This window comes from Anguilla anguilla, chromosome 7 (genome assembly GCF_013347855.1).
Source record: "Anguilla anguilla isolate fAngAng1 chromosome 7, fAngAng1.pri, whole genome shotgun sequence".
NCBI lineage: Eukaryota > Metazoa > Chordata > Actinopteri > Anguilliformes > Anguillidae > Anguilla > Anguilla anguilla.
Window position 1 is genome coordinate 55,034,616 of NC_049207.1, and position 24,975 is coordinate 55,059,590.

Below are 24,975 nucleotides of genomic sequence, written 5' to 3' on the forward strand. Positions count from 1 at the left end.
ATCTAAGCATCTGATAATCTTGCAATTAAAGCACTTAAATGTGTCTAAGTATCTCTTCAAATTTCATACTGTACTCCAAGTGAAAGCAAAAAAAAGGGCACACTATGGCAGAATCTGCAGCCATAATAAAATTAACCACACATTAGCAAACGATGCTTTCTTTTTTGCTCGTGCTAGCATTTACAGTAATGCAAATTCAGGACTTTTACATGAAGCAGCCCCTTGTGCAGGGGCTTAGCGAGTCCCTTCTAAATTTTGTTGTTTGTTACATCGTCATCATCCTCTTAAATTTTCCTGCAAATAGATACATGGATAATAATAATAATAATAATAATAATAATAATAATAATAATAATAATAAATAATGGAATTGTTTCAACTGGCATATTTCCTGCATGAAAATATTTTCACATTTATAGATTCTAGGTCAATGCATGCTGTGTGTGCAATAATTATTAGAGTTGAGAGGGAGTTTTTCAGCAGCACTGGAAAGTGTTATAAATATTATTATTATTATACATTTTGGGGGAAATTATTCATTTCTTGACGTTCGAAAGCGAAAATGAAAAGGTGGAAGGCACACCTCACCCATTCCCTTCGTATCTTAACACTCTGCTCATAGCAACGTCAAGTTCAAGCTCGTGTTTCAGAGGACACGATAAGACACGCCTACTACATTCCTTCAGCCAATTGACATCTTGCGATCTTGTCTTCAGACCAATGAGCGATTACTGGGCTGGATCACACGTGCTGTTGCTAGGGTCTGGCTTCCAAATTGTTACTATCACGGTCAAGCCAATCAGACCACAGTTTCACACAGTTTCATAGAGTATCAACATTCACCCTTTACCCTAAGATACAGCAGCTTGCCATTGGTTATACCCATTCGCTGTCGAGGCCATACTGTGTTACGATTGGTTCTCAAAACCATCACTCTATATTCGGACTTTTTGTTGAGTTGCAGTCGATATGGACTTGGCTGGAAGTCCTCGGGATTTAGTAGAGAGCAGTCTACATTGATCTGGCTGTTTGTAGTATATTATTTTAGAATAATATTTTAAAACACGCGTGTTTGTATATAGTGTTTTTATACATAGTTTTATTATTGTTTTTTTTTTGTTTATAAACCAGAACTGTAACATGGAACTTAATTCTCTTTCAATTCTCCTGGAGGCTGCGGAATACTTGGAAAGAAGAGACCGGGGTAAGTTAACGTTACTAACTCACCAGTTAGTAAACTTTTGACTACATATTATTTTGGTGCTGGTCATATATTTGAACATTGTTGCTCTGAACCTAAACTGGCCAGCTTGCTAAACTGTCATCGTCTGCAGAGAAAAAAAAAACAAGTATTGGCTCGCTACCATCTAGCTAGTCTAAGTTAGAATTAAGTTAACTGAAAGGGTGATGTCGTGTTAAACTGACTTGCCAGCTACGTCGCATGCATGCTAGTTTGCAGGCTTAGTTAGGTCGATGGTAACTTAGACCTAACCTTTAAGTTACCAACGTCTGTAACGTTGCATCTAACATTATAACGGAGTAGACTACCTAGAAATATAGCTGAAGATCTGTTGGCAGGACGACTTCACCATTCTCAAAACGTTAGCCAGCAAGCCTAGAATGATGGCTATACCTCGCCAACGTTGGCTAGCTTGGTTGTTTTGCTTCACTGACTTTCTGTCTGTCAAATCTCACCTTTTTAAATTTGATATTTAATAGAATCTTACATTAGGATACTACGGTAGAAACGGGATGTGTTGATGCAATAGCTTGGGAGCTTAATAGCTACCATAGCTTGCCAGGTAGCCCTAGTACTCCGTCCATCAGACTGAATGCACTGACGTCACTTTTTTGGAAATCACATTTGGTTTTATTTGCCGTTTTTCTTTTATAATTAGCATTGTGTTGTTTTGGGGGTATTTTCTTTCTACGTTACGTTTTCTGCATGACAAATAACGAATGCTTTTACTTTCTCGGTAGAAGCAGAACATGGTTACGCATCGGTCTTGCCGTACGATAGCGACTTTTCCAGGAAGAAAACGAAAACTTCACCAATTTCAAGAAAACCTCAGAACAACAGGTAGGCTACATGTAAATGTCTTTTTCGTGGCATATAACTATATTGCCCTTTTTTTACTTTGGTAGCACAGTTTGGTAGATGGCTGTTCGCCTCAGCCTCTATGTAAATCGCCATTTTTCTTATTTTGGGCTTGGCTCCTGTTTTTCATGTCGGGTATAAACATTGCCACGCGTCAACTTTAATGTACCCCATAATGTTCGCATTTTGCTGTCTGTTTTAACTCTCATAGCCAATTATTCCCACTTTATGATGTGTCCCGTTCCGTCAGTGAACAAAGTTAGGCGTTTCATACACTGAAGTGCACAACGTTTGCTGCAGGACAACATTTGCTATCTGTTACTGTCGAGTGACCCCATTAGTTATGAAACACGCACAACTGACTAGTTACGAATATTCGTTTGCATTAATGTAACTTCATACCTCAGGACAGTGGTTGTTACATTATTGTTATCCGGCTACGTGATCAAGTCCGTCGCTTTCCTGATGCTTTGTGTGCTGTCTCCTCATCCCGAAGCACGTACACTTAGTTTAACGGTAACCAGTAGGCTAAATTAGTTGGAATTAACGAGGGTTATTAGTTAACGTTTAACGGGCAATAGCAAAGATGGTTTGAATGATGTCTCTAGAGTGATGTTGATTTCCCGTTGTGTATCTGAGTGCCACGCGGCGCACATATCTTTATGTCACAGGCTGACTTACCACGGTGTGTGCGGCACGTCGCAAGGTGCCTAAACTGAAGACGTTTTATATCCTGTGCGGATTAGGAACTAGCTGCCGTGGAAAGTCGGTCTTTTCGGCATGAATTGTGTCGCCTACCCCGCTCCTCGCTGGCTTCTACCTTCCGTGCAACCCATTGGGCCAGGTGTTGGAAATTAGTCTTGATTATGCGCTCTATTTCTGAGCAGCGGGCGCTTGTTATTAAGTGTTTCAACGTTTTGTTTTGTTTGTCCCCCAACAACCAAAACAATACATAGATGACGGAAATAAATAAAAGTTGCTGTAAATAAATTCTGTAAATAAATAAATACCCTTGCCCTGTCGCAATGTCCTGTTTACATGCACACATTGATGAATGTATGTATGTTGGTATGTGTACATGGGGGGTGGGTGGTTGAGAATAAAGTTTTCACGTTTGCAGACGTTGAGTTCAAGGGTTGCGCATTTTGGTAACTGTTTGGAAAATGCATGCTTCTGATGAGGAAGACTTGTCCGTACAGACGACTCCGCTGGTGCAGTTTTTGAAACTGCGGTTGGTGCGTTTTTCATGGATGTTCCGTTTTCAGGCCCGATGCTCAGGAGACGGCAGTCACTGTTGAGTCTCCTGAGTTGCACGCGCTCCAGGGGGATGGGGAGGGGCCACGCTGTCATAATCGCGCGGCGCAGACAGACAGATGTTCTCCGACCCTGTTGCGGAGCCCAGGAGTGTAGTAGCACGTTCCAAAGCGGAATACGCTTTAGCAGAGCGATAGTTCGCCGCGATGGTGAAATGCAACGGCACAGATGGAAAGCGTACGCCCCTCCCCCCTTCATACAAATACATGCGAATTGTCACGACTCGGTGAAAAGCTGGTATTTTAAAGGATTGTGCTGTACTTTATTTGACATTTGCATTGGAAAACGACCACAGGCTTTGGTGACATTTGCGTTCAAGCTATTAAATGCTTTCAGCAGCTATTATTTTTGAAATAGAACTTGATTTGAGAGTGAATGTGTTGCACTCCCCTTATATAGCTGGATTTTATGCCGTGCATGTGGCATGCAGATAAAGTGCTATCTGCAGCCTAGCTTTGCAACCGCTAGAGAAGACTTTAGCATTAATTCCTCTGCTGAGTTGTTTGAGATTATCTCTTGATATGTATCGTCTTTGTTCATGGTTTTTTTGAGGAGAACTTGGCACACATTAGGGGTCTTAATGTTATATTTATTGTAAGTGGAGAATTTTAGCTCATTATATTCCTGAATTTTGTTTTCCATGGAAAATGTCATCTTGTAGGCCTCATGACATGACATGACATTACATTACAGGCATTTAGCAGACGCTCTTATCCAGAGCGACTTGCACAACTTTTTAAAATATATAAGGTCGATTTCATACGTTATATATATATTTTTTTGCTATTTCTTGGACTTTTATCTTTGTGTTTGACTGGCATGATGGCACTCTGACGTGAGTGAGTGAGATTCCTTGTCTTTCCGTGGACTTGGTGTAGTAAATGGGCACATTCTTTTATAATTTTACCATTTTAACAGCCCTAACATGGCATCTGAAACTGTTTGGTGTCGTTTTAATCTTCAAAACTGACGTGATGTTCCGGAACTCATTTGTGCCCCCCCCCCCGCCGTCACCTCACAAGTCCCCAATTTGCACGTGTTTGAATAGAGACACTTCCCTCAGCCCCCGATGCAAAGATAAGACACCTCTACCCCCGTAAATGGCGGCTCGTTCGCCCCTCTCTCTCTCTCTCTCTCTCTCAGGAGAACGGGGCGCTGCTGTCATCTGTGCGCCAGACCTCGTTCATCAGGCCTGCGTCTCCGTGGACGCAAACACCCGTTCCCATAGTGACGCTCGTGCCGTCCGTCAGTTTCTCTTCCCCGAAACGGGCAGGCCGGCGTTGTCTCCGCTCCTCTGGCGCAGGGAGCGCCCTGTCGGCCCGGACGCGCTCTCTCTCTCGGGTCACGTGACTGCTCTTCTCTCTTCTGCGGTGACCGCTGTGTGCCCCGGCGGAGGGGACGCCCGGTCGCCGTTACCCAATCGCGCGGTGGGCGTGCGGCACGTGGGGCGTGAACACCTCTCCACCCGCTGGCAGTGCTGCCTGGGCGCTGCCGCAGGGCTGGTGAAAATCCCCCGGTTATGTAATCCCGCGGCTGTAAATCCCCACGTTCTGAAATTTTTATAACGCGTGCAGTTCACTTATTTATGGGAAGACCCGCCCCTCGGTCACCGGGAACGAAAGAGGAGCTGGGCCGTATGGCTCTGTCTTCTGTCCCGGGAAGCACAGCCAGGAGGGCAGAGGGGCATGCGGTATCGCATGGGGAAGTGCTCGCTGACGGTAAAGCACTTTTCTCTCAGGGCCGTGCGGAGGTGCATGCGGTATCGCATGGGGAAGTGCTCGCTGCATCCAGTCTGACCAGTTTCTGCTGCATTGCAGTCGTTCCAGTTTACTCGGGGTCAGGCCTCGCGGCTCACGCACAGCAGTGCGCAGTTGGCTTGCAGCTCTGCGGGAGGGAGTCACGGGTTGCTGTGGGTGCCCCACGCCCCTGTGTAGTCTCGGTTTCAGACTCATGATTCACAGATACCTGCCTGTCAGCCAGACTCACGCTCCTTTCACTTGCATGGCAAAGAAGTTCCCAGACCTCATTTAAATATCGTATCTGTGAGTCGGAGAGCGTGACAATAGAACGCTCCCCTGGCATTGTGTCGTCCCTTTGTCAGCAGAAAGAAAGCTGCAGTCCAGTGGTACACAACCCTGTTCCTGGAGATCTACCGTCCAGTTGGTTTTCATTCCAGTCCTAACAAAGCGCACCTCATTCAGCAGCTAAAGATCTGCATTGAGCTGCTAATTAGTAGAGTCAGGTGTGCCAAATTAGGGCTGCAATGAAAACCTACAGGACGGTTGGCTCCAGTCTGATTGATATGTGCTGTGGATAAAACCCCCTGCTGCCGGTCTTAACCCAGCCGGTCTTAACCCAGCTGTGTCTCTGCTGAGCCGTATGGAAGCGTGCTGATGGCTGACTGGCTGTGATGCAGAACCGTGACGGCGTTCTCATGTGTCCCTGTTTGTTTTCTCGTGCAGGTCGTCGCACAACGAACTGGAGAAGCACCGGTGAGTTTGAGGAGCATCTGGGACCGTGGGAAACCCCCCCCCCCCGCCCCGCAGGCCCTTCCGCTCAGGACCGTCCCGTTCTGGGGAGACTGGAGCCCGATTGGGGGGCTGAAGGGAGGCACAGTTGTGATGGGCAGTGAGGGAGGAGAGGGGCGGGGCGGGGCATGTCTAGATGACAGGTGTCCGTCAGGGCTGATTTCCTGTCAGCAGCAGTGCTGTGTGTGATAGCAGCAGGGGCAGCAGCAAGGATGTGGTGTGACCCAGGACCTTATAGAGGGAGTGTATAGAGTGTGTGTGTGTGTGTGTCACATGTAAAAGCACCAGGCCTGCGCAGGCTAACACTGAGGCCACAGCTTCAGCACGGTCATAGCTCACTTCATTACAGCACTGCCCTCTGTCTGGGCTTCTCATGTGCACTGGCCTCCTTTTAGGGGAGTAGGGAAAAGTGTGTGTGTGTGTGTGTGTGTGTGCGGCAGTGTGACCCAGGACCTTACTGTGAGACAGTGGGAGTGTATAGAGTGTGTGTGTGTGTGTGTAGTGTGTGTGTGCGTATGAGTACGCATGTGCGTGTGGGGTGTGACTGCACATGTTGTGACAGTGGAGACACTCCTGAATGTCACAACCTGTGCGCTGCAGACCGTCAGTCCTGTGGAGGCCGTGTGGTTTATTAGTCACAGGCTGGTAGTTGATGACTGCAGGCACCTGCAGCGGCTTGTAGAGACATGTCTGAGGGCTCGGAGGACTGAAGCCGGCCCATGTCTCCCGCTCAGCGCTTCAGTGTGAAGCTGCTCCCTGGCTAACTCAGACAGTTAACTGTAGCACGTGTCAGTGTTTGTTCAGTTTCTGTTGTGAAATTCTGGAGCTTGTTTGTTGTTTTTGAAAGGCCTGTGGTGATTACGGTAAGTGACGCGGACGCGTCTGTGGAGCAGGGGAAGCGGCGCACTGTGGCGTGAGCAGAGGATTTCCTGTTTCCTCTGTGACAGCGGGAGTGTGGCAGTGACGCAGCTTTTTCTCACCGTGCTGAGTAACGCCGTCAGCGCCAGTCAGACCGGGTCACGCCCTCCCCAAAATCCCCCAAATCCGCACGGGGTGTGAGCGTGCGAGTGCGGCGTCGAGCGCCCTTTCCCGAAAAGGGCTCCTCCCCTCCCTCCTCAACAGGTTTCTGAGTCTGGAGTGTGACTCGGGGGTTTTTATTTATTTAAAGTAGCTTTTTAAGACGGTTGCGTGTGTTTAAGGACTTGGCCATATTCACTTGTCTCAATGACGGGGGTAATGCTGTTGAATTGACTTATTTTTTGCGGGTAGTTCTTTTGTCCTAGTATTAAAAGGAGGTGTATATGTGTAGTGTATAGCTGGTCAGTGGTATAAGGGGGGCGTGTAGAGGGGCCGTGTGTGTTGGGTCCGGTCCTGCTGTCTGTGTGGAGGCCTCAGCCGGATCTCATCCTACACTCAGTCCCAGCTGGGCCAGTAAGCCGCAGGTCTGTCCTTAATGACAGGCTGCAGAGTCAGGTGCATGAGCATTGCTAGTGACCATGGCTTCTTAAGAGGGTTTCTGGTAAACCACCCCCCCCCCCCCCCCCCCCCCGCCCCATCTGTGAAAGGAACGTGGAGCTCTCACAGGTGCGGTCCTTCTCGTCTGTGAAAGAGTGCGTCTGATTCCTGTAACTCCTTCCTTCCTTTTTCTCACTCATCCCTTCTTTCTTGTCATGCCAGCTCCCCTGCCCACGCGTGCATGTGCTGATAGAGCCTATTTATAGTCATGTCTTCTTTTTTTCTTTTCTTTTTTGGCAAAGACTCTTCTTCTGAAAGTTGGAAGCCTCACTGAGTCAATATTTCCACAGCTGAATCTGCGTATTAATAACTCGCCTTAAGTGCCTTTTTTTTTTTTTTTTTTTTAAATTTTCTTCCACAAATGCATCTGGAATTTGTGAAGGATTGTTTGAGTGGCCAGCAGATGTTAGCATTGAGGTGTAGTGAACATAAAAGCTCGGCCTTAGCACAGTCTTTGTCAGGACTGGGTCTGCGGTTCTGGAGGTGAACAGGAAGCCAGCGTTCTGAGCAGAGAGGCGCGGGGTTGCTATGGAGATGATGCTCTGGTGCCGGTGCTTTTCCACGGGTCGGTAAAGTGATTTTTGCGAGCGGCGGTCTCGTCTCTGCAGAGTACCCCACGGAGGCTTCTGGGTAGGTTCGCACGGGACAGAGTGGGAGGAGCTGTAAAGGGACGGTTCTTCGTCCTCACGTCGGCACGGCGACTGATGCTGATCGACAGGCGCCTGCTCTCTTCCGAGCGCGGCTGCAGCGAGAGGAAGTGGCGAGGCCTCAGACCGCAAGCTGACAGCGGCGGTATGGGAGGAACAGGAAGTGATCCGTGAGATGGCGGAGGAGCCGCGGCTCGTGGACACGGGCCCTGTTCGCCCCTCTGACCCCGTGGCATGGGGCAGCTGACTCAGCTGGAAGTGCGGGGGGGAAGGGGGGGGGGAGCTGAGGACGGACATGCCTGATCACGCCTATCTCCCATCCCCACACAACCCATAGTCCCAGATTACGCCTGGCCTGGGGGGGGCACATTTCCATTACATATACCGCCGTATGTGTGTGTGTGCATGTGTGTAATGTGTGTGTGTGTGTATGTGTGTAATGTGTGTGTGTATGTGCGTGTGTGTAATGTATATAATGTGTGTGTGTGTGTGTGCGTGTGTGTAATGTGTGTGTTTGTGTGTAATGTGTGTGTGTGAGGGCTGTTTGGCACATGCTCGATTTATTGAAGCAGAAAGTCACGCAGGAGCAGACACTGTCCTGGTGTTCTGGTGACCTTTAACCCCTGTGGAGGAGATGGCTGTTTACCAGATGAGCTTGCCCCCCCCCCCCCCCAAACCCATAACACACACACACACACACACACACACACTGACTGCATTTGCTTCCAGGTTTGGGCAGCCATTGGCGGGTTGGTGTGAAGGAGCCTGGTTACTGTGCACACACACACGCATGCATTCGGTCATTCAGCCTCTGTGTGAACGCGTTTGGTCACGCCATGGTCTGTGGAAATGAATTTGGCTGTGCTGCGTCACCATTGGCTGTTCATAGCTTGCTTTTTTTTATCCAGTAAAACCAGGCGAAGCTGCTGTATGAGCGCTTCAGCTGCAGGCTGTGGACTGAACGCCTTTCCCGCTGCCTGCACCCGAGAGCCCAAACTCCCGTGCTCAGCCGTGTGCAGACAGGTGCTCAGCACCTGCGTTCAGCCTGCGTGTGCAGGCGTGTGCACAGGCGTGCGCACACGCCTCAGGAGCAGACCCTATCCTCGGTGCGTGCGTGCGTGCGTGCGTGCGTCTGTCCGACACAAAACACCTTTTGTCATGCCGGAATAGCAGCCTGTCCTGCACTGAATTACAGGTGTGTCTGTGTCTTCAGGAGCATTGCTTGCGGTACTCCAAAGCCCGCTTGAGTGTTCTGCTGTTTACGGCAGTATCAGGCTATTAAACTGTAAATTCTGAAGAACTGATCTGGAAAGGGACGTTTAAATGGTAATGACTGTTTACTGTCCTTTTAGCTGTGGGCTCTTGCCCTCTTTAGCCTTGTGAGGCGATGTTTGGTTACTGTCACGTACGCAGGATGCCTGGACGTGCCTTGTTTGTGTTTGAGGTGTGTGGCTTTGTGACCTGGGTCCTTGCTGTGAGACAGAGGGAAGTGTGTAGAGTGTGGTGTCTGTTTGTCTCTGCATGTTGGTCTGTGTGTGTCTGTGCATGTATGTGCATGGATGTTTGTATCTATGTGTGTGTCTGTGCATGCGTATCTGTGTGTATGTGTGTGTGTGTGTATCTGTGTGTGTATGTCTGGGCGTTTGTTCATGTACGTGTATTTGTACGTGTGTGTGTGTGTGTGTGTGGTCACAGGCAGGGTGAATGGATAGCCCTGAGGGCCTGATACCTAACCCTATCCCGACCCCCCCACAAAGCCCCCCCCCCCAGCAGCATGCTTATGTAACCCCCTCCAGGCAGGCGGGCAGCAGCGGGGGAATAACCAGGTTACTGTGCCATGGGAGGGCGGGGACCAGGAGTGTGAATGTCACATGACCTGGGGGGGTGGGCGGTGGGGAGGGGGGGGGGGAATCCACCCCTCTAACACACGTCTGCTCCGGGCCGGCAGTGTGAAAATCAGCCAGGCACACGGAGCGCTTAGCGCGTGCTGTTCGTGTGCGCTAGCCAGCGTGTCCTCGCTGTCAAAGAAGCACCTTGGGCAACAACAGGCGCCTGGCCTGGAGCGCAGAGCAGCGGGTTTGACATGTCAGCGTAATGGACGTCCTGAGGACTGCTCGTTCCCCGCGTATAAGCTTGCCCTCCGAAGCGCTGTCCTCCTTTCGCTGCCTTACCCGTTGGGGCGTCTTTGCCTCCTGTGTTTGCGTGCAGTTTTTTAAAAATGAAAGCAGGAGCCTGTGTGCGCAAGCGGAGGTTCAGAGTGCGTTTGGCTGGGTTCCACACGGCTGCAGGGACACCGGTGTTGCCCTTTTGTACAGTTATATAATACTGTGCAAACCACAGCAGCCCTGCTCTTACGCAACCCTCTCGCCGATGGATCATTAACCTGCGGGGAGCGTGTGACAAGCAGGGCCTGCGGCAGGGCGTGCGTGTGTGTGTGTGACAGCCAGGGCCTGCAGCTCTGTGTGTGTGTGTGTGCGTGTGCGTGTGTATGTGTGTGTGTGAGACAGCCAGGGCCTGCAGCAGGGCATGTGTGCGTGTGTATGAGACAGCCAGGGCCTGCAGCAGGGCCTGTGTGTGTGCGTGCGCCTGTGTGCGTGTGTGTGTGTGAGCGTGTGTGCGTGCGTGGCAGACATAGTGGGCTGGCGCAGTAGAGAGAAGGCTGTCTCTGTGAAGGTTTGCATTGCAGATGGAGCAGCTGAGCAGAGGAGCCATTACGGCTCTGGGCTGTAGACATGGAGTAGCTGAGCAGAGGAGCCATTACGGCTCTGGGCTGTAGCCATGGAGTAGCTGAGCAGAGGAGCCATTATGGCTCGGGGCTGTAGAGCCACTGTCAGCCTCAGGCGAGACACTGACCTGTTTCCAGGCCACTGCTCGGTCTCAGCTCTTGCTCAGTGCTCCCAGTAGTCTCACATATTGCTCAGTGCTGCCAGGGGTTTCACACACTGCTCATTGGACAGGCTCTCGCTGTGAAACGGTCTCCTACATCGCTCGTTAAACGGGGTTTTGCTGCTCTGCATGCTGTTGCTCATTGGGCTGCTGTGCATGCTGTTGCTCATTGGGCTGCTGTGCGTGCGTATTCAGGAGCGCTGCTCATGGGTAGAGTCCTGCCGCACCTCGGTGAGCTTCCTGCTGTGCACTGGAATGATCCCGTTCAGCGCTCATGCGGGTCGAGCCGTAAATTCTGCCGGCGTTTGCATGTGCTCCCCCCCTGGGAGCAGGCCTATCTGTCACTGAGGCCCTGGAGGGGTTGTCAAACGAGCGCTTTTTTTCTCACGGGACGGTGTGAAATGTGGGCCAGATCGCTGACTCTGGCAGGTGTCAGGTGACTGACTGACCCCATAGCGGGACGCAGTCTTTGTGTCCGAGCGCCTCAGCCATCGCTTCCAGTCTCCCCACTCACGGGCAGGGCGGGGCCTAAAGGGCTCTGCGTTCGGTACGGGGGTTTGAGTGACAGCGAGTCCCTGTGGGAGTGTGCAGTGTGTGTGTGCGTGTGCGTGTGTGCGCGTGCGTGTATCTGATACCCCTCTCTCTCGGGGTCTGCCCCCCCCCACAGACGGGCCAAACTGCGGCTGTACCTGGAGGAGCTGAAGCAGCTGGTGCCTCTGGGCCCGGAGAGCAACAGACACACCACCCTCAGCCTGCTGAAGAGGGCCAAAACGCACATAAAGGTACTGCTGCCCCCCCCGCGTCCCACCCTAACCCTAACCTTCACCCTGACCCTCAGCCTGACCCTAACCCTAACCCTAACCCTAACCCTAACCCTAACCCTAACCCTAACCCTGACCCTGACCCTCAGCCCGCTAAAGATGGCCAACCGCCATCCCACCATAACCCTAAACCTACCCCTAACCCTAACCTTCACCCTGACCCTCAGCCTGACCCTGACCATCAGCCCGCTAAAGAGGGCCAAAATGCACATGGCTACCGCCATCCCACCATAACCCTAACCCCGAGCTCTGTGTGTGTGTGTGTGCGGTACTGCGGTTTCGGTGCTAAGCTGTGTGTGTGTGTGTGTGTGTGTGTGTGTGTGCGGTACTGCGGTTTCGGTGCTAAGCTGTGTGTGTGTGTGTGTGTGTGCTCCTGTGCAGAAGCTGGAGGAGCAGGACCGGAAGGCGCTAAACGTGAAGGAGCAGCTGCAGCGGGAACATCGCTACCTCAAACGGCGCCTGGAGCAGCTGTCCTCCTCCTCGCTGGAGCGCGTCCGCACCGACAGCATGGGCTCGGCCATCTCCACCGACTCTGAGCAAGGTGCCACGCCCCGCCCCGCCCCTTGCCCCCCATTGCCCCCCGCTCCTTGCCCCATGCCCCCCCAACCCCGCTACAAACCCTGCCCCGCTCTCCGCAGTCTGCACTTTGACCCGCGAGCGCACCACAGCGCTAAATCCCCTGAAAGGCCTGTGAGACGCAGGACTGTACGAACGCTGTCCCGCTCCTGAGAGGGTTCACTTATCTTAAGCCCCGTTTAGAGGCTTAGAGCCGCGGACACAAAGGCAGCGGTGTTCATGTCGCCCAGAACGCTTCATTTACGACCGGATTACGGCGGAATAATGAGAGTTTGCAGAGGGTGATAATGAGGGTTTCGCCCCAGGACGGATAAACGCCAGACAAAAACAGGCTTTGGGAGTTTAGAAATGCTCTTTGCTGAACGGTGAAAGTGTGGTTAGGTGAAGCGCTCTGAGCAGGTCTGGATGTGTGCTTATGGGGCATCGTGTTTCTCAGGGTTTGTGTTCTGTTAGCAGAAACGTCTGTACAGGCTGGACTGAGGCAATGTGACTCACCTATGTGTGTGTGTGTCTGTGTCTGTGTCTGTGTGCAGACGTGGATATCGAGGGCATGGAGTTCACTCCTGGGGAAGCGGACAGCTTGGGCAGCTTGAGTGACGGAGAGGGGAGCTACAGCCTGCAGGGGAGCTCCAGCGACGGCAGCTACAATCACTCCCTGTGCTAGGCCCCGCCCCCTGTGGCAGGCCCCGCCCCCCACCGGGCTCCACCCCCCACCCAGACAGCCATGCCATTCCACAAGCCAAGACTGCCACTCTCTTCCAGGAAGCAGAACCACAAAGCCGTTCTTCATGGCTTCCTCTTCTATCCGCCCCCCCCTCGGCGAGCCGCTACCACAGACCCCCTCAGCCCAGCGGCTCTTGGTTTCGCTGGCTTTCCTCTGCGGTGAGCAGCACAGCTGTGACCTGTCGATGGGAACCAGGTGTGTCTGTGGTCTGTGTCATGTGGCTCCTCTGTGTGTGCGTGTGTGTGTGTGTGTGTGTGTGTGTTGGCACCTCCCAGCGACGGCACGTCAGCCGAACGCGAGCAGGACGGCAGACGGCTGATTCAGAAAAAGTGCTAGCGCTTTTCTGTTTCCATTTTGGCTCCGATTCCAGGAGGTGAGATCTTCTGTTTCGCCGTCGTAAAAGCACTTAAAGATCGTTCGGCGCTGGAGCCGCCGTCCGCACGCGCGCTAAACTCTACCGCTGCCCAAGTTATCGGGGTTCCCCTCTGGACAAAAACTAGGCCTGACCAGTCTTGGCCAGCATGGCTACACAAGGTCAGTAGCGTGTGATGTAGCATTGCGTATAAAGAGGGAGCTCTGCTCTCCCTCAGCATTAAAACCCTTCTGGGGGTCAAAGCTAATGGAAGCCAGAGCCCAGACCAGATTCCACCAATAAGACTGGAGCGACTCTCCTGTGTGTGTGTGCGTGCGTGCGTGCGTGCATGTTGGTTCACATTGACATGTCATTTCTGTACAAAAAAAAAGGACAAAATCCACACAGAAAAAAACTGTTTCAGCAGCTGTTATGCAGAGGTCTTCTGTGAGTAGCAGTGTACCTGTTGCTTGGGGTGTCCCTGTTTTAGTCCAGTCTTAGTACATGCCTGTCTTTCTTCATTCGGCTCTTCTTATAGGCAATGTCTCTCTCTCTCTCTCTCTTGCTCTTCCTCTTCCTCAGCTCTGCTTAAAAGATTGTACTTAAAAAAGAAAAAAAAAAAACAGACCAAATTGCAGCAGATTCTGGACATTGTAGTCCAGCGGATTCTGGGAATTGTAGTCCAGAGTGTGTGCGGGTGTGTAGTCCTCCGCAGGATCGGGTCGTTTGTTACACCCCCGCTGTACAGGCGGAGTAGGCGTGTCTTTGCGCCCGCAGTGTGTGACTGACAGCTCGGTTCTGCCTCCGCTACCCACACAATAGAGCACGGCCTGGCAGCACTTTAAAAACCAGCGGTCTGCTGAAGGTCGTCTTGCGCCAAAAACAAAAATGAAAAGGAAAAAAAACGACAAAAACTATGAAAACCTCTATACAAAAAAAAGCTATGAAACACTTATAGACTACATTGCTTTATCTATATTTCTTGTTTTATATTTTGTACTATATTTTCTTAAATGTTCTCTTGTGAAAGAAGAAAAGAGTATATGTGTGTAAAAGTATGAGGAGACCGGAGGCCAGGGCTGCAGACCGTCTCTGGGGCTCTCCCTCTGTCCTCCTGTGCCTTGGGGAGCCTCATTTACTGTTGCCATGACTCCCTACCTCGGCCCCTCCTGCCCAACCCCCCCCCCCCGCCCCCCAACCAGGTCTTGCCCCACCAGTGAATCCTCTACCCCCGCCGCGACCCTGGACCCCTGTGAGTGCAGACGTTTACCCCGCTGTGTCCGCTCCTGTTAGCGGGGGCACGCGAAGACCAACAGATGCCCCCGCAACCCCCCCAACCCCACCCGCCATTTTAAAAGTGTCCTGTGTGTTCAACCGTGCACGCAAGTCCTATAGCGCACTGACCTATCCTGTAGGACGTTTGAAAAAGGGCCTTGCTGTGTAACTCTGCTCACACTGGTAATCCCACGGCAGCTCTCCATCATCTGGGGTTACCATTCCACGTTCTTTCATTCAGAAGGGTGTTTCTGTGTTGGGGGGGTTTTTTAAATTTTATTTCCTCGTTTGTTCATTTTGAATTGAAGAGGAATTGTGTGTGAGAGGAGTTAAATCCACTCGAAAATGGCAGCTGGTGATTTTATCCTCTCCACCGTAGTGTTGGTGTGTGCCCACAGCCTCTTGGAATACCTTGCATATTTGGCGGCAAGACAGCAATACTGAGATATCGCGTGCTGTTTTTACTTTTCTTTTTCTCAAAAGGAGAAAGGATTACCTTTAACTCCTCGGTGTATCTTGTGACCAACTCTTTACAAGTCCTGTGTGCTGTTTGCTTTTTTCCTACTGAACAAAAAGTAGAGAAAGTTTAAAAAAAAAAAGAAATGTTTGTGGAGTAACACTCGTTTTGACATTTAACTGTTAATAGCACAAATGTACGTACGATTTCAGCGTGTGGGTAACATGAACAACCAGGTGACTTGGCAAAGAAACTCTCGCACAGAACCTCCCTACGCAACACGCATTGAAGACCAGCTGAAGGGTGGCGGCGGGGCAGTTTCGGGGATTCCTTTGCTTCTTATAACAAGAGCGAGCACACATTCCACAGCTAGGTGCGGGTGCGGGACGTACCTCTCCCGCGCCCGTACCGCTGTCCTTTACCGGTCTCCAGGGTCACGAAAAGAGCTGGATGTCGGGTGTAGAAGCCTGAGGCCTTTCTGCAGAGCAATACTGAAACGTTACCTGACGACGTTTTTTGGCTGACAATCTGTGATATTAAAGATATGAGGTCACCTAATCAGGCGGGGGGGGGATCACTAAGGGCGTTTGCTGTGAAGGACGTACTGTCCCCCCCCCCCAGCTTTGTCATTCCACAGCTCAGGAGTCCTCCTCATTCACGCGGTGGCTAAGCGGCGACAGTCGCGTCGATCCGAAGCTACGGATCGGCGATTACGTCGCCTTAAAGACCCAGGAGAATTAAAAAATGTAGCATTGAGAAGTTTCCTCCGTATATCCCATCCGTGTGGGACGCTTGTGGCGTTCCGGCCCGGTGACTCTTGGGGGTTCGACAGGTAGGGTTCACACCCAGGGTGTGAGGGTTGGGTTAAGACAGAAACCACCCGACAATTACGTCCGGCCACACTGAGAACGGTGGGTTCTGTGCCAGAGGCCTGTAAATATGTACCTTTTTAACAGAGTGTTTTGTGGAAGATGTATGATATTGTATAAGTCCATTCTGTGTACACATAGGTACCTGGTGCTGGCTGCGTTTCGTAGCACACACGTTAAAGGTATTGTGCTGTATTATTCTTTCATTGTAATATAATAAAGTTTTATACGTAAACATTGTGTTTTTATTTTTATTAAAAATGAATTAGCTTGGTTAGATTTCACTATGGAATTTCACAACTAGTTGTGTTCAAAATGGATGGAATCAGCCATGTATGTAACACACTGCCCTCTGGTGTCTGTAATTACAAACTACAGCCACTCCTGACATTGAGATGGCCTGGTGTGTCCCATTTAAACAATGGCAGAGACTTTAAGGGAAATTACCGCAAATTAAAGGTCAGTGTGTACTTTTTTTTTTAATTCACTGTTCCTCCTGTGGAATTCATACTGCGGAACTGTGATTGGAGAAACAGTGATGCTCCAGGGTCTACTTAAAGGCTTCAGTGTGACTGGCTCCTGGTGTGTGTGTGTGTTCCAATTACATAATACTGTGTAAATATGTAAGAATAATGAGAATGTAATTATGTGAAGACACCATATACAGGCAACCGATATCCAATGTCTCTGGTGCACCCCAGTCATTCTAGCTGAAAGAATGACCCAAAAAGCCTCCAGACTAATTGGATAATGGGCTGAGATTACTGTTAGCAAAGGTTTGAAGTATAAAAGAAAACATTTCAAAAGAAAGTCAAAAAAGCCATTACAGTAATTATACAACTATTGCATACTTGCCAAATATTTAGCATAAATGAGACAAAAATACGTATCAAGAAACAATTGAAACATTGTTTGTTGTATTCAAAAGAACTAATAATAATCTGCATACGGGTTGCAGACGTAAACTCCATCTGCTTAACAGGAATGCCATAAATACATAAAAACATAAGAACACAGGCATACAGAGATATTAATTTAAATCAAGAACATACGTACAAAAGGAAAATCCACTAGTAACATTATGAAGGCAAATTCAAAATAAAAAAAAAAAGATAATTGAAATGCACATATGAATAGCACAAATAAAAACTAAAAAACAATATTTTGGACAATAGATACTGTACAAGTATCCAGATCATGATTACATGTCTGAAACAACAGAATAAATCTAAAACAATAATATTAATAATAGTAAGAGACTGCACCCTGAGACTAACATAAGGATCATCACTGCCACCTGCTTTTCTGCAGAAGCATGCATGCAGCTGCATGCCTTCACTTGTGTGCGTGCTTGATTCTGCATTTTAAACGGGTCAAATGCATACTATTCCAGGCTCAGAAAGGGACCGATGATATGCAGCAGTCACAGTAAACATTAGGATGCAGACGGTCATTGTTGTGTGCAACTGTATAGAACCTGAGCGACTCAACGCCAACAATGAGAGACTTCAAAGAGGAACGTTAGTAAACCCTTAAGACAGAGTCCACAGGTCCAGAACTGTAGTGCACGAACATCCCACAGACAAAGGAATAAGTTATCCCAGTTCAAGTGTGTGTGCGCGTGCGTGCATGTGCATGAAAGATAAAAGCTATGAGGACTTAAGATGCTTTATCTCTTCAAGCTTAGCAAAAGGAGACTCAGGGGTGATTTGATTGAGGCTTTTATAAAGGGGATCAACAAAATGAACTAGGAGAGGCTCTTCAGGTTGAGTACTGTTAGTAGAACGAGGGGACACAAATGAAAATGAGCAAGAAGTGAATTCCGGACAGACGATTTCTTCACGCAGAGAGTAGTCAGTCTGTGGATCAGCCTGCCAGGTCATGTAGTAGAGGCAGACACTCTGGGGATTTTCAAGACCAGGCTTGATACAGTGTTAGATACCATCTAGTCTGTCGGTAATCAGAGCACTAATTTAGTCAGGAAAATGGTGAGCATTGTTGAGCTGAATGGCTTGTTCTCATCATTATGTTGTGTGTTTGTTTGTGTGTGTATTTGTATTTGCATGTGTGTGAGCGCATGTGTGTGAGTGTGTTTGTGTGTGTGAGCGTGTGCGCGAGTGTGAGCGTGGGTGCGAGTGTGAGTGTCAATATTGTCAGATTTCCCCAGGACAAATAAGTGAATGTGTTGTCAGAAACCAGCTCAAAAGTAGCGGAACAGCAAATCGAGAACTGGGGGAATACATTTAAAAGCTCGCTCCCGCCATTCAGCCACAGTCACCATGAACTTTAAAAAGGGGCCGCTTCTTAAACTTCAAAACTCAGCGGCCCAATTTTTAAAAACAACCCCGAAAAACAGCATAACACGACTTTGACGAGTTTTTGAAGCGACGGGGGAAAAAAATAAAACTAAAGTCACATTTCATCAGCAGACTTGGACACAATAGTGTGTGTGCGTGCACGTGGCGCGTGTGTACGTGTGTGTGTGCGCGTGTGCCTGGCTCAGCTGTGAACGCGTGTCCACGCTACACAAACTGTTGTGGTTTCTTGGTGCTGGCCGCGGAGGCCAGGTTCTTGGCCTTCTCTGTAGCAGCCATCGCGGTCTCCTTGGCTTTCTCCGACGCATCCCTGACCGTGTCTCTGGGGGGGCGCTGGGGGGCGTCTCCTGTGGACGGGCGGGGCGGGGGGGTTACATGCGGGAGACACAAAGAAACAAACCTGAAGCTGGTCTAAAATTAATTTCAATTTGTTAAATTGCAAACTGTAGCATGCATTGTGATGGGATCTGTCTCTTCTGTATCAGGCTTTTTTTTTTAGGAATAATACATAATACTTTTTTGTGCACACTATAGTGCAATCATACAATTCACCAGCAGTGGGAGCTCTTGTTCTAAAAAAGGTAGTCCTGCAGCCAAACAGTAGAAGGTTCCATCCAATCAATGACCAATCGGTGACTGTTCAATCACATTACAGTCCCTCAATACTGAGAGCGAGCTTAATGCAGAGACGCCATTTTAAAGAACAATGTAAACAGTCAGCAGACTGCAGACGTAGCGTTTCCAAGTTTCAGTCAAAGTGGTTATTCGCTGTTGGTGCCCAACAGGCACAGGCAAGCAAATCATTTTGCCAGCTCCCTGCCAAAGAACAGAGGTCAACAGATATCAGCTGCTCACCATCGTAACTGCTTACAAACAGCAAGTTCCTATCCCAGTGCAACAGCTACCCAACCACTTCCGTCTCATTTACAACACAGCGATACTAACTTATATAGACAGGAACTTGTTACCATCAGCTAGCTAATGCTAACGTGATGCAATTTGTTAAGTCAGCTACCTAGCTATTAAGGTTATCATAATGATCATCAGTTAGCCTGCAAGCAGGTTAATATTAAGCAATGCTATCCCGAGCTAGAGAGCCAATATTAACTATGCCAATATGGTTTATTAAATTTTTATTCATTTAGTATTTTTGCCAGTGTGGGATTACAATTTCTCAGCGTTGCTTCATTGGGGATAGTGAGCACTGCACACTGTGACTCATCCACTTCTTGGTTACAAATGACGCATCTGTTTACATGCTAGACAACTTTGTTAGCTCGAAGAAGTGGAGTCATTACAGTCCGTCTACACCCTATTTTAATATTATTACAACGCAGGCCGAGCGACTTAACACAACATTTTCACACAGTAAACATTTTTACAGCTGGATATAAACTGAAGCTATTGAGGTCAAGTATCTTGCTCAAGGGTACAACAGCAGCATCTTACCTGGGAATAGAACCTGCAACCTCTGGTTACAAGCCCAGTTCCCTAACCATTGCAGTACACTACTAGCTGGGCTTTGTACATCAATATAGGTCAACGGCAGTTCTAAAGTTTATTTGTTTGTGCCCGCTGCCCCCTCCCCGAGGCAAAGCTAAAAGGGTTCGAGCAGCCCCGCCATGCTAATTAAGGGTACTAGCTCAGCATGCGTATGTTACGAGCCTGGGGCAGATGCGCGCGGCGTACTTACCGCTACTGAAACGCAACGGCAGAGTCCTGCGCTACACAGCGGGTGCAGGGATTAAAAGCGCACACAGAACACTCTTTAACACTCTACCGCGCGCCGGAGTTCCGCCATCGTTGCCATGACAACACCGTTACCGCTAAACCCGCAAACATGCAGTTCCGTGCACCTTGCCGTAAAGCAACCTGCGTTAGCACAGAAACAGGGACACAGAGGTCACAGGACAGGGAGTGTGAGCTATTCATTCTGTATGTAGTAAATGGCTGCGTGGTTTACACTGCATAGCGGTAGTTCTGAATGCATAGCTTTGCGTATGTGGTTAGCTGGACTTAGTGCTAGTAAATTAAATAAGACCATATATTTTCCTGTCGCTTGACTTAGTTGATGCACTCGTCTTAACTACTGCTTGTATTTTTGCATAGACTGCGTTGTTGCTGTTCTTGTTTGTGTTAGCATTAATCAGTTTAACCTACAGGATCCAAGTTGAACTATGCGGTTGTTCCCTGCACTTGGAACGGTACTTCTCTCTAGGGTTTTTGACACACTTGTTCCTGGTTATGGTTATACACTTTGTTGTACGTCGCTCTGGATAAGAGCGTCTGCCAAATGCCTGTAATGTAATGTCGCTGCAAAATAAAAAAAATCGTCTTGTATCTTTACCTTCACAAGGCCTAGAGATGGTCTGCACATGGAACTATGGGAACTATGTGCGACAGCAGAGTAAAACAATCTTATACTGTTGACATTTTCCAGGCACAAGCAAAACCTGGACTGCCCCCTGGTCCAAGTCTGTCCCCTCTGCCCCCCTCTCTCCCCCCAAAAACAAACAGTGCCCTTGTCCTGTCCCCAGCGCGGGTAACCACGGTTACGTACCATGCAGGTTGGACAGTGCGTACTCCAGGCCCTTCATGGCTTTGGTCTGGTTACTCTTGAAACGGGCGAGGCCGAACTCCTGCGGACGGGAGGCAGAGGAACACATTAATGGCATATCCGCGGGAAGGAGCCCCCCCCTCCCCCATCCCAGCACACCTGCACAGTGCTGAACCAACACCCTACCCCCGTTACCAGGGTTACCAGCGTGCTCACAGGCAGCCAGAACAGCACAGCGCTCAAACACCCAACCCCGTCACCAGGGTTACCAGCGTGCTCATGACACACCCCTCCTATCTCTCTTCACTGGCTAAAGTTTAACTAGCATTAGCCAGAGCAGCTCTCCCCACACAGCTCCAATCACTGTTAATAGCTCCACAGATTCAAGGTGATCCGACAGGTTTCACCACCAGCCATTCCCCTGGTTTTTCCTGAATTTTGGGTTGGGCAAGGCCCACTGCATTAGGGCTGGATCCGGGTGGAGGGCTCACCTGGATGGGCCGGGAGAAACCGAACACCCCTGAGGTGATCCACGCCTCCCTCCTGAGCTGGGTCCAGCCGGGCCGGTCCTGGTTCTGCTGGTACCAACAGCGCTCCTCCACCACCTGCAGAGTCCAGAGTACACGCTGCTGTACTGACACACCAATCTCTCTACTCCCCCCCCACCCACACACAGGATATCTACTAGTGAGGGGACAAGCACCATTACAGTAGCAGTCAGCTCATCTTATCATAAGAATCCTTTTTAGAAACTGTCTGATGGAACACTGCATGAAAACAAATCACTGACAGCGATCTTGGTGACAGTCATGGTCAGTAGTTTGCATAAGGTCTTTTTTTTTTTCCCGCTCTGCAGTGACCCGGGGTTAACCGAGATACTGTGGCCATCTGCCGAATAAACAACATCTTACCCGCAGGACAAAGTCTGCCTTGGCTTTTCGGAGTCGCGCGGCTCGATTCTCAGAAAAATACCTCATGATAAAAAAGCAAGGAAGCTGATTGGCTGCACATGACCTGAGTCTAACCAGGCGAGGAGAGCAAGGGGGGAAAGAGTAAAATGGAAATCAAGTGCTGTAAAGAGCAAGGGTTTCTGGGGAAGCAAGCGGGGTGGGGGTTTCAGGTAGGGCACATAAGGTAACCTAAGCCCCCCCCTGCTCATTGGCCTGGAACTACCACAGAGACTGGAATATATACTGTCCACAAAATTCTATAAACTACAAAGAGGAAGAGAGAGTATCTAGACGTGCATGAGAAGGCAGTGACTTCCCTTTCAAACTATATTCACTCACCTTCACAGGCATGAATGCTCTTTGGTGTATTCGTTTCGTTTTTTTATGCTCTGTAACCTCAAAAATATAAGCTGGTGCCTGTTATTTTAAGACAGGGGAAACCTGCTGTTCCTATACAAGCAAACAACCCTTATAAACCACTGACCTCCGATTCTGCCCTTTAGCCAGGGTTACGTGTCTGAATGTGCTAAACTTAAACTTGATCATGTGATATAACCTCAAAGCATGTAGCTGCACATCTGTGAGTATACCTGCCTGTGCGATAGAGTGTGTATCTGTGGGAGAGAGAGTTAGTCTGCGCGTTGTTGCGGTGTGTGAGTACGTGCTCATCTGAATGACAGCGAGTACATTGCTGGAATTTTTTGCAGCCTCCCTTATCCACAGTGACTTACACAACCTCTTTTGTTTCACATAGCATTTACACTGCATCCATTTATACAGCTGGATATATACTGAGGCAATGCAGGTTAAGTACCTTGCTCAAGGGTACAATAGCAGTGTCCTACCTGGGAATGGAACCTACAACCTTTAGGATACAAGGCCAGCTCCTTATCCATTATACTACACCGCTGCCCACGCAGAGCCTCACCATTAGTGTGGTATGGTTGAGGTTCCAGGTGAACGTCACCATGTTCTTGTTGCCGGGGTCTACAATGGAGTCCTCCACAATGTAAACGGAGCGGGACAGGTTTGCCGGAAAGACCCGCTCAGCCCAGCGAGGTAGCCGATTGGTCTTGGTCAGGAGGCGTCGGGAGAGAAGCTGTTGGTCCGGCGTGACCTCGCGGTAGACCACGTCCTCCGTAAGAACGTGGGTGCTGAGAGACACAGGAAGTGAGACCGGAAGTTTAGATGTATGACATTCCTGCACAGTGCACACATGCAGTCAAAAGACTCTGAGCTGGGATTACCTGAATGGGTTGGGGTACCTCTGCCAGAAGGCTGAGCAAACGTGGTCCCATGCGTTCTTGATGTCAGTGTCGCAGAAGAAATACTTAACCATCGTGGAACTCTAAAGGGAGAACGGAAGGTGGCCGTTGGCTGTATTGCGAAACCGAATGGAAGGGTGTGCATAAGAGATACAACCATAGATAAACGGTTCTAGATAAACCAGATGTTTGTGTCAGGTTTCTTATCCCCTTACTGCGTTTGTCACACACTCACAACCCTTTCTTGGATAAATTGTGGAGAAAATATAAAAAACAAAAAACCTATCCATGAATGCGCAGATTTACAAATCCCTGGGTCAGACACGCATTAAAAAGGCACAATTTACAACTGGTAGTTGTCTACTACAACGTACATCACAATCAGCAGTCACTGTTTTACTAGCTACAGCAAAACTGTCAAAGGACAAGGAGAAGTTCATTTCAGGCAATTAACAGAAAAAAAAACATTTAAACAAAAAGCAACCAAAAGGTTACTTACCAAAAGGTTCCACTTTTGTTAGGGGAATTTACTACCTCTCCAATAAGCAGATTTTGTGGTCTGCAACGTTAAAAGAGCACAAGTGCATGCTTCGTATCATTAATGCTTTCTAAAGACGTAGCTATGTAGCAGAACGCTCTTATCCAGGCTATTTCATGTTAGCTGGCGACATTTTTAGGAATCTAACGTCGATTCGCAATCGTGCTAACGTTGGCTTGCAGACAAAGTTAAGAGCGATAATACGCTTGTTACGAGAAGAATCTGCAAACGGAATGTGCACGTTGAGGTCAGGTCCACTGGCAATGCCGTTAACTAGCTACCGCGTTAAAAAAGAGCTAATTCTAGCTAGTATAACCACATATTACGATGCACAAGTCAGGTGGTCCACCCACTCGGTCCTTCCGTGTTCAGTTTTTCTTAACAGGAGGCGCTCTTTAGCTTTGGTTAGTAACAGGAGTTTCCGGTGCAGTATTAGGACAAAGTCAACACAAGGGAGACATCCAATGTGAAGAATACAGAGCCGTATTCTGAATAAAATGCAGTACTACTAATAGCCTATTTGGGGTGCGACTCGCTTCTTCCAGCGATGGGCCTACCTATCTAACCTTAGGTATATTGTACTTAATTCAAACTAACGAGCTAAGTTTATAGCGCTACGTGTAGCAGAATATTATAGTATAGACTAAGTTAATGGTATCAAGGTAGCTGGCTGCGTCAAGTTCAAATAGCGATTAAATTATTATTTTACCCGATTCCTTGGATAATCTACTTAGGTGAAGATGAACAAATCCCTCGTATTCCAGCAGTATATGAATATCATTCCCATCTTCTCTCTTCTGACCATCGCCATTAGCACAAGGTTATCATCACGATAGTAACTGAGAGCGGATTTAATAGGCGGAGTCATAGAAATGGACGTTCCCTCCTAGAAAAGAGAGGCGCACTGATTTCTGATTTGCTGGGATATCCACGTAACACGCGCAAGCCAATAGATGATTAGTGCGACTTTGCATGAGCAAGGGTCAAGTCTAGAATCGGTGGAGGTCTAACTCGATTAATTAAAAACCCTATATGAACATCTCACAATCGGTTATTCATGTAGAGTTGAGAGAAACTGAGAGGATAGTCTACCAAACCGAAAGGAAGAATCTAATTTTCCTCAAAAGCCATGGCTAGTTTTTTCAGTTAACCAAATTTAATAACCTTGTCAAAGGATACAGAACAGCCCCACTAAGTTACCTCGATCTCATAATTTAATTATGAGAATATCTTAAACAAAGCCACGAATATATTTACGACATACCATTACTGAAGGTGATATTTTCAG

At 48.8% G+C, this 24,975-nt stretch overlaps 2 protein-coding genes across 4 annotated transcripts; one reads left to right on the forward strand and one right to left on the reverse strand.

Annotated features, from left to right (window-relative positions):
• Positions 1-909: 909 nt before the first annotated feature.
• On the forward strand, positions 910-15,931 carry LOC118231948 (max dimerization protein 4-like). Its single transcript, XM_035426367.1, has 6 exons — positions 910-1,204; positions 1,981-2,080; positions 5,875-5,904; positions 11,656-11,770; positions 12,191-12,350; positions 12,919-15,931. The coding sequence occupies exons 1-6, from the start codon at positions 1,141-1,143 to the stop codon at positions 13,047-13,049; spliced, it is 600 nt and encodes a 199-aa protein (XP_035282258.1). The 5' UTR covers positions 910-1,140; the 3' UTR covers positions 13,050-15,931.
• A 2,169-nt stretch (positions 15,932-18,100) lies between these two features.
• LOC118231126 (PRELI domain-containing protein 1, mitochondrial-like) lies at positions 18,101-24,554 on the reverse strand. Of its 3 annotated transcripts, none has more exons than XM_035424649.1 (7): positions 24,397-24,554; positions 23,649-23,708; positions 23,132-23,232; positions 22,813-23,038; positions 21,426-21,539; positions 20,938-21,016; positions 18,101-18,724 (listed from the first exon to the last, which is right to left on the reverse strand). In XM_035424649.1, the coding sequence occupies exons 3-7, from the start codon at positions 23,221-23,223 to the stop codon at positions 18,585-18,587; spliced, it is 651 nt and encodes a 216-aa protein (XP_035280540.1). In that variant the 5' UTR covers positions 23,224-23,232; positions 23,649-23,708; positions 24,397-24,554; the 3' UTR covers positions 18,101-18,584. The 3 variants fall into 3 exon arrangements, with proteins under 3 accessions (XP_035280540.1, XP_035280541.1, XP_035280543.1); XM_035424650.1 differs by having other exon boundaries at positions 23,132-23,261; XM_035424652.1 differs by lacking the exon at positions 24,397-24,554 and having other exon boundaries at positions 23,132-23,261; positions 23,649-24,376.
• Positions 24,555-24,975: the final 421 nt, after the last annotated feature.

Bases quoted from the DNA above. Each gene is read 5' to 3' on its own strand.
- LOC118231948 (XM_035426367.1), top strand. From the start codon at position 1,141: ATGGAACTTAATTCTCTTTCAATTCTCCTGGAGGCTGCGGAATACTTG. The intron at 1,205-1,980 runs GTAAGTTAACGT...CTTTCTCGGTAG, and splicing joins CTTGGAAAGAAGAGACCGGG to AAGCAGAACATGGTTACGCA. The intron at 2,081-5,874 runs GTAGGCTACATG...TTTCTCGTGCAG, and splicing joins AGAAAACCTCAGAACAACAG to GTCGTCGCACAACGAACTGG.
- LOC118231126 (XM_035424649.1), bottom strand. From the start codon at position 23,223: ATGGTTAAGTATTTCTTCTGCGACACTGACATCAAGAACGCATGGGAC. The intron at 21,540-22,812 runs GTGAGGCTCTGC...TGGACTCTGCAG, and splicing joins TCAACCATACCACACTAATG to GTGGTGGAGGAGCGCTGTTG. The intron at 18,725-20,937 runs GTACGTAACCGT...GCCCGTCCACAG, and splicing joins CGCACTGTCCAACCTGCATG to GAGACGCCCCCCAGCGCCCC.